The 15,025-nt window shown below is 35.1% G+C and overlaps 1 protein-coding gene across 1 annotated transcript; it reads left to right on the top strand.

The window, feature by feature from the left end:
• Nucleotides 1–3,401: 3,401 nt before the first annotated feature.
• Nucleotides 3,402–11,972, top strand: edn3b (endothelin 3b). Its single transcript, XM_055187376.2, has 3 exons — nucleotides 3,402–3,603; nucleotides 5,062–5,236; nucleotides 11,087–11,972. Exons 1-3 carry the CDS (start codon nucleotides 3,540–3,542, stop codon nucleotides 11,190–11,192), a joined length of 345 nt encoding a protein of 114 aa, XP_055043351.2. The 5' UTR covers nucleotides 3,402–3,539; the 3' UTR covers nucleotides 11,193–11,972.
• Nucleotides 11,973–15,025: the final 3,053 nt, after the last annotated feature.

Raw genomic sequence — 15,025 nt, 5'->3', positions numbered from 1 at the left:
GTCCGTATTCTTGACAATATTAAATACAGTGTAATAGCTTATTCAATGTGTTATTACTTCATCCATTCAAATGATGGTTACATGAACCAGTCTTAGAGGCTCTAGTATAGGTCATCATGTCCTCATGATTTGCAGCAGACCTTTCGGTGTACTTTTGAAAGGGTACTTTCCCAGTGACAGCTAGGAACTATGACCATTTTGCTGACAGCGTATAATAAAGTAATCATTTATAAAGGAGGGAAAAACTTTTGAAACAAATTTCATAATGTTTATGAAACTATAAAGCACTCAAAGCATGTTTAATATTTAGGCCCAAATCTGTGCGCCATCTGGGACCGAACGCATCCAACATAATGAAGTAATCTGGTCTCGATATTTTCTGTCAATTCTTGAATCTCATCATGCTCGAATGCTCTCCTGTGTCATGGATGCAATTTCGAATCTACATTGAAGCATTTCTCTGTAATGAATTGAAGCAGAACCCGGTGAGTGTACCCCAGATGCCTGCGTGTTTCTGTCTCAAGTAGTACCATTTACCAAATGCCCACCCAGAGTAGTTAATATGTTCGCAATTCATCCGGGATGTGGGTTTGGGGGCTGTAGGGCATTGTATGCATTTCAGAGGTTCTCAAACAAAGGGTGTCTGTTCAAATGGTCACCATTAATGTCATTCAAACTTCACACTGAAAATAACTACACTTAACTAAAGGCTTTGGCAACATAAAAAGCGACTCTCTGGGAAGTTGTTTTTGTAACTGGGCTGTAAAACCGCAGGCTATGTTCATTTTGCAGCTTTCTGACTGCGTTTTATTAATCATTATAGTCAATTGATACTTCTGAGGTGTGAAGTATTAAATATGAATCTTAATTGCATGTACTTTAAAACAATGTGGGTTTTTTACACAAATCACCTCCACACTTAATTTCCTTCATTTCATGGTAGTATAGTAAAATAGTATATTTTCATTCATGCATGCACTCTCAGAAAACAGGTACAAAAGCTGTCTACTGGGGCAGTACCCTTTCAAAAAGTCCCACATTAGTTTCTCTTTAAAATACTCTGGGTCACTGTGATTTTGCAAGGAAGATGTTGTCAACATTTTTGTTGATCCTGAAACAACATTCCTGTCATAGAGGATGGTCACAGTCCTGACCATAACCCTAGAACTCAAGGGTAAGTAAGAATGGTATAATAGCCTCTAAACCGGTCCTAACCCTAAATAACATTGACCTTAAACTTAATCCTACAGTATAGTACCTATCTCATAATGTATTTACTTCCTGTTAGAAGTGATTGGTGCATAAAATAAATATCCACTAGTCTGCAAATGGACTTCTTTAAGATTTCTGCTATAGTCAATAATTATTTAAAGGGGCCAAAGCATAAAAATCTGACTTTTTTCCATGTTTAAGCGCTATAATTTGGTCCCCAGTGCTTCTATAAACATAGAAAATGTGAAAAAGATTAACGCAGTACCTTCGTTTTGGTAAACCATTCTCTGCAAGCATATGAAAAAATAGGTAATTGAAATTTGGCTCCCCTTGTGATGTCAGAAGGGGATAATACCGCCCCTTAATCTGCACTATTCAACCATGGCAATTATATTTAGTGCAGAGAAAAACTCATTTGCATATAAAAAGGACACATTTTTGCACACACAGGTGCAGTTTTAACATTCTATAATAAATTATCTATATGATATTTTGAGCTAAAACTTCACATACATACTCTGAGGGACAACAAAGGTTTATTTGACATTTAAAAAGTTTTGTGAAATGTCCCCTTTAAGCCATATCCCATGCTATTAATGCCATTGTCCCTGTCTCTATTTCCTCATGTCTTGTACTCTTTGGAAGTTTAGTTCTGTGTTGTTCTGTTATTTTTCCTCTTATTTATTATTTTGTTTGTTGCTATGGGCAATAATTGAAATCACACCCATCTCCCCTATTGTTACTTAATAGTTAATTGGTTCCTGCTTTGTCACTGTTTTCTCTTGTGTAAATATAACCTTGTCTGTTCTCAGTTTGGTTTGTCGCTGTAATGCCCTGCATTTATGGTTCTGTGCCTTGTGGATTACTTTAATAATAACAGTTTCCTTTCTCTGCCAGGTTTACGAAGTTATTAGTTATTAAATTTTAAGCTTTAAGTTTTACTGTAATGATACTTGAAGAAGGAGATGGAGATTTCAAATAACCAATAAACTTTAATCAACAATGAACTTAATAGACTGAGTATAGACCACAAAATATCATAACAATACTGTAGACCTGCAGACAACAATAAGGAAAACACACAGAGTATAAATAGAAAGAGGATGATAATGATAATGGATGGCAGGTGAGGATGATTGAAGACAATGAACAGATGAGGAGGAAATGGAGTCCGGTGGGAGATAAATGGGCGAAACAGGCAGGATGACAGACTGGGATCGTGACAACTACAGAGTCTACAAGATTTTTTGAAGAAAGTGTAAGATGTATATTGATTTATGGGATTGATTGATTTGTTTGTTTTATTATTGATGTACAATAAAGCACTGAAACATCCAGGTAGTAAATGCATTAATGCCCATTGAATATTTCCTTCACAAAAACTAAAACCACACAAAAAAATACTTTTCCTGTAGAATCATATTTACAAAAAATATTTTCTATAAGCCTCTACTTTTTAAGGACACAATTATTATTTGGTTAAACATATTTTTTGATGTTCATATTTCATATTTAATATTCATATTGAATTTATATGAATGGTTTAATGACATTTTTGAATATGCAATAAATGCTGTAAATACTGTTTGAAAAACAAATGGGCAACAAGTATTTTATGGTAATGGCAGAATTATTGCAGCTTGAATTGCCCATTTAGAGCTGTACTAACTGCCAAGAAAAATGAGAGATTGCGATTACAATTTGTGTCATTTTGCCCAAAATGAGTTTAATTCATTTTTCCTCTGCAGCTAATGATAATAATAATATGTCATACTCATACAGTCTAAAAGTTTTATCAGTCTGGAAAAAAAATAATTACAATACAGAGCATGATCAACTTTGGGCATTAGGCTCTCTCTTATTTTTATAATGTGATGTATTAGAGATTTATAAGGGTTTTAAATTCAACTTTATGTGATTTATCTGCAGTCTTCAATCGGAATATTTGTTTTTTAAGAAATGTCAAGTCACTCAGAGCGTGCACCAACTTTAAATAAAATACTGTAGTTTTACATTTGGTAAAATAAGAAGGTAAAAATAATTTATCTTTAAGAAAACGCCATGGTTTTACGGTGAATACAGTCTTGTCTTTTAACACAGAGCGAGTGCGCGTCACCAGTGGGTGGTGTCAGCACGCGCTATAAATATACATTTGTTCTGGTCTTAGGCTAGGAAATATTAAACACCATATGTATTTCGCTGAGATGGAGGTGGAGATGGAGCTGAGAATTGCCCTCTTGTATGAAATGGAAATATATTTTTATTTTTTAAACTAAAAAAGATTTTTTTTCAAGAAATAACTATTGGTTTTTGGTTCAATAAAGACCATGGCAAGAAGGATTAGCGATGCTATTTTGATAATTATGAGTTTGCTTAACATTTTAACTCAAGGTAAGTGCTTGTCATTGATGTAATTTAGCAATAATAATTGTTAAAATAAAAAACAAATGGGTCATTCTACAGAAAAGGTGGAATTCGGAAATTTGCTTAAATGAACTTCTTTCAACATACCCAAAACTTCTTTATAGCATTAATTAACTTGTCAAATCTATGAATCCGCAAAACGGGGAGCTTAATCTATTTTTAACTTTTTAATACATTTGAATAAAGAATCCATGAGTCATTTATTTGTCATTGGTGTTACCTGTGATTTAAACAACATTAATGTTAATGTAAATATTTTTTCTCATTACAGCTTGTGTATTTAGTTAAAGGTTGAGTAGAGGAATGATAACAGCAAGAAAAATTATTGATTATTTATATTTGTTTAATTAAATTCTTCATCTTTACCCAGCATTGTATAAAAATTATTTGATTCTCAGTTTAACTTTTTTCTTTAAAACCAACAAAAACAAAAATATTCAACCAAAAAGGCTTTGATGCAAAGATTGAAATATCAACAATGTCTTACATCCCATATATCAACAACAAAATATTACTAGAAAGTACAAGAAAATACATTCATAACACCAAAACTTGGTTTAACACCAATGACACAATGTAACACCAATGACACAATTAGAATATAATAATGAATATGATAAAACTTACAAACTTTCATAAAATTTTCCATCTTGTTTTGTTTTTATGCTTTTATGTTAGTCAGTTAAAGGAATAGTGCTTAGGAAGTACTCATTAGAGAAGTAACACTAATGATCGTAACACCAATGATGGTAACACCAATGATGGTAACACCAATGATAATTTACAGAAAAAACTAATATTTTAACAAAATGGCTGCCATTAACCATGTGCCATTTCATTAGAGATGTAACAATCACATACTTATTCAGTATAATGTATTTCAGTGTTGTAGTAAATTTATACAGGGTTAAAGGTAAATGTAAATTAGATTTGTTTTATAAAAAACATGGTTTTAAATAATAAGTACAGTTCAACTTCCATGTATGATCAAAGGGACAGGGCGATTTTCAGGACCAGACATTTAAAAAAAAACGTTTAAAAAAGGAATAAAAAGAAAATCAAATAAATAAACTCTCTCGTCATTTTAAGGACAGTCTATATTTATTAAATATATATCATTATGGGATTATTGGGTCAAATTAAATCATTAAGGGGTCTGCAAAAGCAAGGGACTAGCATTTCCACCTTTTTTGTAGATTGACCCAAATACTGTTTATATCTTTAAATACTTTAGGCTCTTTATATCTTGTATTACCTTTACTGCTCTGGACAGCCTAAGCCTCACATTAAAATAAAACATATCAATATTGTCCCTGACATCTATGAAAAATAAACTTGATCATATATTTTTTTAAATGTTTTAATACAGGTATGTTTTGACTTTGTCTTCCTTCTTTTTGCAAATAATTATTGTTGTAATGAAAGGTGCACCACTGAGAGAAGGCCGGGAAGCTGCAGACTTCACTTCACAATCTTTAATTCAACAATCAGAAGCATCAAACTCTCGCCTGAGAGCCAAACGCTGCACCTGCTACTCTTTTAAAGACACTGAGTGTGTGTATTACTGTCACATGGGCATTATCTGGATCAACACACCACAGTGAGTACAGTTATATCATGTTTTCAATATTGATAAAATCACAAACACTACCCTGCTAAAAAATAAAAAACAATAGAAACCATCACAGAAATTCGGTTGGATTTAATGGAAATTTTATTGGTTGTAAATAATGGACCCTATAATGGTCTCTGTTGTGTTCTAATGGTGCTGCAATTAAATCCTACTGGAATGTGTCCCAAAAGGAATTTTGTAATGGTTTTAATGGTTAAAGCTAATGGTTCCTAATGGTATTTTAATGGAAACAAAAGAAAATGTTTTTAGCAGGGTATTTCAGTGCCTATACGGTGGTTTCCCAGCCTATTTGAGATGTTTTAACTTAAAATAACATATCCTAAAATATATCAGTGTCATTCTTTTATCTCAAAATTCAAACCAGTAATGTTTTTTGTAAGGTATGTTTGCAAAAACGACTTAAATGTCCTAAAAAATATTAAGGCCTAGCCCTTGCTTAATCTAAACCCTGTCCGGGAAACCGCCACATAGGGTCACAAAATTGATGTTTATGAAGATCAGGTACAAAACCAACCACATGTTGGATTTATCCTCAATTCTTTGTAATACTTTTCTAAATTGATAAAGCATTGCATTCACGCTGCAAAAGGTCACGGGCTTGATTCCACATACTGAGAAGATGTATAGTTTTAATGCACTGTAAGTCGTCTTAGATAAAAACTTCTGCCAAATGCATAAATGTACTGCAATGTATGTACATTAAATTTTATATATTCATTAATTGTAACTGAAGCAGTGTGTGTGAAGCATAGTAATATTAACTGTGCCAAGTGAACAATAAGAAAACAACAAGCATGAAAGTACCTTCATTTGTTTTGGCTTATACCAACATCTGCTCTGCATAAATCACAAACTGCTATTACTGCTACATCAAAAGAGTGTCGCTCTTATAGTTTAAAGGCCCTTTTAATGAAAAGGCAATAACATCTTTGTCTCAGACACGCAAAGGCAACTTTATTAATAAGGCTGGGGAAAAATAACAGGAATACAGTGCCATCTCTTTAAAGGTCACATAACACATGTTGTTTCTGCTTATCTCATGCTTATCTCTTATTTTGAGTACCTATAGAGTAGTATTAAATCCTTCATATCTCCAAAGAGTCTTTAGTTTTATTACATTTATAAAAGACAGATCAACTTTCTGAATAAACATGAGCTTCTGGGTGAACTGAGTAGCAAGCAACACACACAAAACATTATCCTACTATCTCTGGATAACTTATGATTTACAATATGTTTGTGTGATTTACATTATATGCACTTACGTGCTGATTGCCAACAAAGCACAGACATTTGATGCTGTTTTACTTACCGCCTGCGATTCATGAACCGCTTGGGACCTCCCAATTTCGACGAAATCCAGCGTTAACACACTTGCAAAACTCTGCTGCGTACCCGGAAAAACAAACTATATCCATTGTTTCCATAATGCTGGATTCTTTGGGAAGCTGAACAAGCTAACATTTTCTTCACAAACAACAACGCACTTCTTTGGTGATGTTGATTTCGTGTCAGCTCTTGGTTGGTGTGTGTGAGTGCTATTCCTGTTAAAGTGCCCATATAAGGACTTCCACTGTACTTCCTGCACTGAAATTGTCCATAAAAGAAATAAAGCATGATTGTTACGTATGTACAAACTCTAGTTAAGTACATTCTGTACAGAAATACTCCATGATACATTCCACAGTTTTTTTTGACACTTTGTTTATGTTTAGCATGAGGAATCCAACTCTTAAACAGTGATAATAAGTCAGATTCCCCCTATTATTATCTACATGTATCTTACAAAACAAGAAATGGTTCTTATTTATAGGAATATTTGACTGAATGGTGCTTTAAGGAACCAAAAGGTTCTTTTATGGCATCGATGTGCACCTTTAATTTTTAAGAGTGTAGCGTGATGTGTAGCATCAGTCACAGTTTGTTTTGTTTTTATGTGCTGTTTTGGGGCAAGGCTATCACAGACGACATTACGCCACGATTATACCACAATGTTATACTGGCATTTCTGTATTACTTACCACAAATATGTTTTGATGGGATGTGCGTTTCCATGGTGACAGTCACTGTCCATGGTGCTGATTCATAGGGGCAGCGTATTAAACACAAAATTAAAATGGCTGGAGATAAGATTATCTATTGGACACAGAAACTATACTTTCTTCAGAATAAATTTGGTTTCAATACCTTATTGTCAAGAGACACAACTGCTTGCCATTTGCATTTTTGTGTAGTTTGGCATTAGTAGCCACAATGACTAAAAAAACTATAATGACAACTTGACTTTGCAAATAGTCTTTTCACTCTCCAATAAATGTTAGTAGCAAAGTATTTTTATGTCAATGCATATTTCACATCATTAAACCAAATTGAAAAAAAAAACAATTTCGCGGAATTTAATTCTTTTAAGGGCCATGCCAAAATGGCATACAGTCACGATGAGCAAAAAATGTCTGCACTACTCTTCATTGCCAAAGGACTTTTACTAAAGTTCAAATTGTTTAGATGTATTTCACAGCATCAATATTAATACGTGAGCCCTCAGGCAGTCTACTCTGGATGCTGGTTTTACGATGAAACCTGATGGTCAACATCAGACCAGATGCTTCTGATCTTAGCTGTATAACATTTATAAGGTACCAAACAGGGTGGCAAAAGATCAGAGAGCTTCATATGAATTGCATGAAATGTTTTCCAGATGAGACTGCGGAATGATTTTTGGATCGCATACCAACCCATCTCCATCACCAGAAGCAAACTATTAGGTTTACCTGTAACCTGACATTGGTACAATCTCTTTAAAGTATTGTTTTCTCTTTCTTGGTATTAGATGTATTTACACGTATAAATTAATTTGCACACTCTTTAAAAAGGGACGAGTCTAAATTGTTGGGCTGTAATTTAACCATGCTTGGTTGTTCCAATTAAAAATGCTGGGTTGTTTTTACCATTGTTTGGTTAAAGGTATAGCGAAGGATTAGACTATTGGTCCTCCTAGTATCAAAATCAGGAGTGTTGCGCAATTGCATTTTTTAAAAAAGTGGAATCCTCCGTTACACCTTTAAATATTTTCAAAACTGTTTTGGGGTTAATTTAACCCAATGGCTGGGATTATTAATTTTGATCCAACGATGAATTAAACATATCCCAGAGTGTAAAGTAAAAAAGTTTAAGGTGTGTAATGGTATGATATGCCAGCTTAAAGGTGCAGTGTGGGACTTTTAAAAGGATCTCTTGACAGAATATAATATACATAACCATATTATATGTGATGTATAAGTCCTTACATAAGAAATTGTATTGTTTTTATGACCTTTTAATAATCAGTTTTTATCTACATACACTGCGGGTCCCCCAACATGGAAGTCACCATTTTGCACCGTCTTGTTTGTACAGTAGCCCTAAATGGACAAACTCTACTGTAGACCATGTTTTGTTATTATATTTTCTCAAACGATGATATGTTTGTCCTGTGGTGGCTACCGTAGCTTCACTGTGCGTTTTGAAATGGAGGGGTGAGCTGTGAACTGACCCGTTGGTTGCAATTCACAATCTCACAGATAGATCCCACTAAAAGTTCCACATTACACCTATAAACCACATCACCACACTCTAAAAAACAAATGGTGCTAAATAGTGGTTCACTGGTAATAATGGGGGAACCATTTTAAGTGCCATAGCACCTAGTACCTTTGTAGAACCATATCTGGTGCTAGTGGTGCCATATCACCCCTGTATGGTTCTTCATGCTTTATAGGTAGACGGTTTCATTGGAAGCACGTGTGGTGACGTGATACGCATCTGATCCGAACTTTACTTCTGGTTTCTGTTTGTTTAGTGGTCTGATGTGTTGTTAAACTGAACTCTTGAACAAATACCTCGTCGAAAATAACAAATCTTTTGGTTTTCTAGACCTAGGTAATCTACGTGTTGTTCATTTTGCTTGTTATATAAATAAACTACTTTTAAAGTACTTTGTTGTTATTTATGCTTAGCAGAGTTAACCAGAAGTTACGTGTGGACCACGAAAGCCGCTTGTTTATGTTGTTACTGCTGAAACCATCTATACAGCACTAAAAATGGTTCCCCTATGATGACCTTTTAGTGCGGTTTAGCAAACATTTTTTTTCACAGTGCATTAATGTTTTTGCTGAAATTATGCCTTATTGCTTTCTGTGTTTGGCAATAAATAAAATATTGGTACAATAATGTTAGAACAGATTGCCATCTTTGACTGTACAGTGTTTATCAGCGTCTTCTGCCAGCGTAGATTAGTTTGGCCCAGCATGCACCATATGATGTCTGATTTAAATTTTAGTAATCGGGGGCAATTGTGGATGTTTACAGTTTTGTTATTTTCTTTTTCTCTCTGCCAGGGCATCACATAAAGTCTTAAAAAAAAAATGTACCACAACTCTTAAATCTAGGTCTAAATGGGCATAGAGTTAGTTTATGTTAAAATTGATTGGAGAAAAGGAAAGGGACCAGACAAGTTTTACTAGGAAACTTAAAGGTGCTTTACGATGCCATACACTCTGAAACACAAACGGTGCTAAGTGGCACTAAATGTGGTTCACTGGACAATAATCATAGGGGAACCATTTTAAGTGCCATATAGCACCTATGTAGCACCAGTTTAGCACCTGTGTAGATATCTGATGTTATAGTGGTGCTATATCACCCCCGGATGGTTGTTCATAGGTGGTTTATAGGTGCTATATAGCACTAAAAATGGTTCCCATATGATTACAAGCTTTTAGTGCTATTCAACACTATTTTTTTGAGTGTAGAAGAACATTTTTGGCTGAATGGTTCCATAAAGAACCTTTATCATCCGAAGAACCTTTCTGTTTCACAAAAGGTTTTTTAGATTCTAAAGAGGTATGAAAAAATGTTTTAAAGAACCTTTAACTGAAAGGTTCTTTGAGGAACCAAAATTGTTCTTCAATGGTCTTGCTATGAAGAACCTTTTATGAACCTTTATTATGGTGCATTCACACCAGCCGCGGAAGAGGCAGCAAAAACTGTAGTTGGACGCTTAAACATTTGAGTTTACTCGCTTCATTTGTGCATGAAAGCCAAGCGTGAAATTCTAGTCATTCGAGACATTCATGCGGAAATTCGCGTCATGGGAGGGGCTTCTGCGACTCCACTGAGACTCCGCTCGCTTCCTGTAATCACGTCACTAGCACAGCAAGGTCCTGATTGGTTAACGCGGTGCGGAAATCCGCCAAAGTTCAGATTTTTCAATTCACGCTGCAGGATGCCTCATCGCGTCTTTGCATTGACTTAACATGAAATCACTCGCGCTTGCCGCCTCTACCGCGTCTGTTGTGAACCCTGCATTATGCTAAGTACACATCAAACGCGGGGCATCGCGTTACTCGCTCTAGATTACTCATGGGATTTAACTTCGTGTCATGCGAAATCTTCGCTCAAATATTTTCAACTTGGGTGAAGACGCGTTTAAGGCGAATAGCGTGTGTTTTCGCGGCAAACGCGCCGTCCATATCATGTCATTCGCATCGCCCCACGCAAGGACGCGTCTGATCGCGTCTTTGCATTGACTTTGTATGTAATCTACTTGCGAAAAGTAGATTACATCCTCATTAAATCCGCATTAATTTGAAATCTGTTTGGGTGCTGAAAGTTTTCAATGTGTTCCTTTATTTTTAAAAAGCTCGAATAAAATTGCCTGCAGCTTATTTATAAAGCTTTTGCATTGTATCAAAAATGTTGGACATTTTAATATGAGACTATACCTGTTTTAAATCAGCATCTCCATGTTTTATGTCTGCCTTGCCCTTCTGTCTCTAGACGTCCAGTTCCTTATGGCATGTCAAGTTACCACAGCCCTCAGCGATTGAAGCGCTCCAGTGGGACAACCGGTTTGGCGATTCATCAAGTGTCAAGTCTTCTTTGATGCAAAGCACATGGATCATAACAGTGTACATAACAAGAGGAAGATTCCTTCACATCATCTTCACACCTTATTTAAGATCAAGACTCATGATCAACACAGGTTTTGGATTTGGAATAAGACCACCCGACATTCCTCAGCATGAAACAACCAAAACTCATCTGGTTCACGGTCTGAAGTGAATTCTTTAGAAACTCTTTGCAGGTTTCAGAAGCATCTGTCTGTGTGTGACCAGCCTCGGGTTATAAGGGCTATGGACCTACAGCTGTTTCGCTGTCTGCAAGTATACATTTGATCTCCTTGAATTCTGAGAAGTTTATAAAATACGCTATGCATTGATCTTCCCTTTTGTGGGCAGATTTTCAAAGAGGGATTACTGGACAAAGATGGAGATTAAGTGGCTCTTGAATGTGTGTTTGTACTAAGGCTTTCCACTTTGTCTGATTTCAGATGTCAACATTTTTTACATTAAGAATACATTTTCATTATGAAAGAACTGCTTAAGTGATCTAGAGGAAATTGCTACTATAGATTTTCTGTTTAAACCTCTACATTTTTACCCAATCAACAAAAATGTTTCCCCATTCCAAGTTAAGACATTTTATAGCCTACTCTTCAGATGGCAAATACTGTAATGTTATTGTTCTCGATCAGTATGAAATGGTAAGTCAGTATAAAATAACCTGAATGAATACTAAGCTGCACAATAAAGAAACCATATTAAACTATTTTTAGGGTTTTCACACTGTCAGGAAAATGGTCAAAAATGGTCCCAAGCTGTCACTGGGGAAAATGTATTTCTGAAACACACGTTACAAGGACTGTGGACTGTGAACTGTGTACTGAATATTGGAGTTACACCGTTAAACAGTTTATCCACATTTCTGTGTTTAGGATTATTTGGGTGGGGCTAAAACGGCGACTCAATGACCACGTTTACATGCACACCAATAATGCGATTATAATGGGATTTTGTCAATACTGCGATTATACTTTACCTCATGTAAAAGCAATAATTCGATAAAAATAATGCGATTAAGCTCATAATCGCAGTAAGTATAATCGCATTAAAAGAGGTGGCGTACGCCGTTTATAATCGCAGTATGCGTCCATGTAAACACTTTAATCGCATTTATACCGCACTAATTAAGTGCACGTGTGTTTTAGTCACGCACCTTAACCACAAATTCGTTTTAAACTTGACATTAGGAAGTTTTACGTGAACTCTGCCAACACGACTCGCTGTCAGCAGTCTGTCTTCATTCAGAAATAGCTCAAATAACACGACATTAGTGTATTAAACCATTAAGGGACATTATAACAATAATTATAACGATAAATATATTAGTGACCACATCATGATAACTTCATGCTAATTCGCTCAACCCGCACGGCATTACTTATTGGATATTTCTTGTAATAAAAACTTTTTTGCAATTGTTTACATGTCACTGAATAGAGCTGTTCTTGTTGCATTTACACAGCGGGAAACCAGCTGTGTCCTCAACTCGCTGCGTTTCGCGTAACTAAACAATGAATGTAGTAGGTTAATATCTTACCTTTTGGCGTAGTCAGTGTGGTAGAAAAATTTCACAGCAACAACTGCATCAGCTCTGGATACCTGAGATAATTTTATGTTATAACCTCAGCAATGAATGAGCTTTCTACTGCATTTTAAGTGCGTGTGCACTTCAAGTTCAAATAGATTTGATTGGCTGTCAATCGTTTATCGTTCATCATGTGCCAAAATCGCTATCGTTATAGTTGTTGTGTGAACTCTGCTATTATCTTTAATATAAAACGATTTTTAAAACTATATTTTTATGTGAACACCCTTTACAGGCACTGTCATATTTCTATCTTCATCACGGCACCGGATAATGAATCTATAACAACGTGTTTGTCATTTAACGTAAGTAAATGAAAACAGTGGACCATATATGTGAGTTCATCATTTGTGCTCTGCATTGGGTTATGTGAATAATCCGAAAATAAAAACTGCATGTAAACCAGAGTGAAGAGGTTAGCTCCAGTCATGTAAACATCTTACTGCGATTAAGACCTTACTCGCATTACTGGAAATAATCGCATTATTGGTGTGCATGTAAACATGGTCAATGATGTACTGGAGCCACCAAGCACAATAGAGGGTATGCACATGACGGCACATTTGGTGAAAGTGTTAATTTGTATTTTTGTAAAAGGGTCCTGTGTATGACTTTACAATACAATTTTTTTTCTGAGGTACATGACTCATTCAATGTCAAGTAAGAGAACAGAATATATGGCCTTCAAATGTCCACTGCCTAAATGAGTTTCTGAATGTAATGTTATTTACAGTGTTTCTATAAAATGTATTATATATCTGTATTTATCCTTATATTTAATTTGTTTCAGCAGTGGTTTAATACATAGATAGCATGCAAATATGACTCTCTAAAATTACGCATTACGTGAGGTCGCGCTGGCGTCATCACACGGATAGCGCAAGAAAAGAAGTGGTTTAAAGTGCATATTTTTATTTTTCTGGCTGAAAATGACAATCGTTTCACTAGATAAGACCCTAATGCCTTGTTTGGGATTGTTTAGAGCCCTTTGAAGCTGCGTTGAAGCAGCAATTTTAAACTGCATTTAAACTGTAACGTGCTGGGGTCCAATAAAATCTATTAAATTGAGAAAAACCCTGGAATGTTTTTCTTAAAAAAAATGTAAATGTAAATTCTTCTCGACTGAACAAAGAAAGACATCAACATTTAAGAAGACATGGGGTTGAGTAAATTATTGGATTTTTTTAAGAAAGTGGAGTAATTGTGTTGAACTTGTCCCTTTTATTTAATTGAACACAAAATGACAAATAATGTGTTAAATAGCATAACGCAAAACAGTTTGTTAAAAATTAACACACCCTTTCTTAGAGTGTAGTAAGTTGACATGAAACAAAAATATTTAAGGCAGCAAAGTTTTTTTTCTAGTGTGGTAATGTAATTGTCAAGAACAATTTGGGATTTATAATTTTAAACGTTTTTTAAATAGTTTGTTTTGCATGGTCATTGTGAGCTTACAGGCAATGGGCAACTAACAACATGCTAGGGATGGGCGATATGGCCTAAAATCCATATTGCGTTATACATTGCAGCCTCTTGCGATAGCGATATGTATTGCGGTATAATAATTTTAATAGACTCGTTTCAGAACAGGTTATATGGACCCTTACAAAAGCCAAACTGCTAAAAAAGTAATTAAAAGTAAACCGTTATGGCCAGATTAGTCACAATTACTAGACCATAATGCCAATTTCGCGCGTGGAGCAGCAGTTAACTTATGTAACTTATGGCTTAAATCCAAAAAATAGATGTTGTATCGGTCTTTTTCACAAGTTCCTCTGTTTCGCTGATGCTTTTATCCATGTTTATTCGGCTGCAGCTCGTGGCTCTAAAGTTCGCGGGTAGATTGTGTCATCAACACGCATTATCGCGATAGTGCAATAGATTTAAAATCTCTATCGTATGTCAATTTTCTATCGTTTATATTGCATATCATTTATATTGCCCATCCCTACAACATGCAATCTTGTTATTTTTTTTCTGTATATTTGTGTTTCATATCAGAGAACATATTTCGTGTGACTGGATATTATGCAAACACTGTCAGAAAACAAGGTACAAAATGTTTTACCTTTTGAGTCACTGGGTGGTACTCAAAGGTTTATTTTTGTACTATTGTGTACGTTAAGGAACAATTTTGCACCAGTTAAATTTAAGGGAAAATTAAAGGTACACAATAGATCATTGAGGTACAGTAATGTACCCAAAAAGGTACAACATTGTATTATGTTT

Source organism: Misgurnus anguillicaudatus, chromosome 13, assembly GCF_027580225.2.
Source record: "Misgurnus anguillicaudatus chromosome 13, ASM2758022v2, whole genome shotgun sequence".
Lineage (NCBI taxonomy): Eukaryota > Metazoa > Chordata > Actinopteri > Cypriniformes > Cobitidae > Misgurnus > Misgurnus anguillicaudatus.
This window is presented reverse-complemented; position numbering and strand designations above follow the sequence as displayed.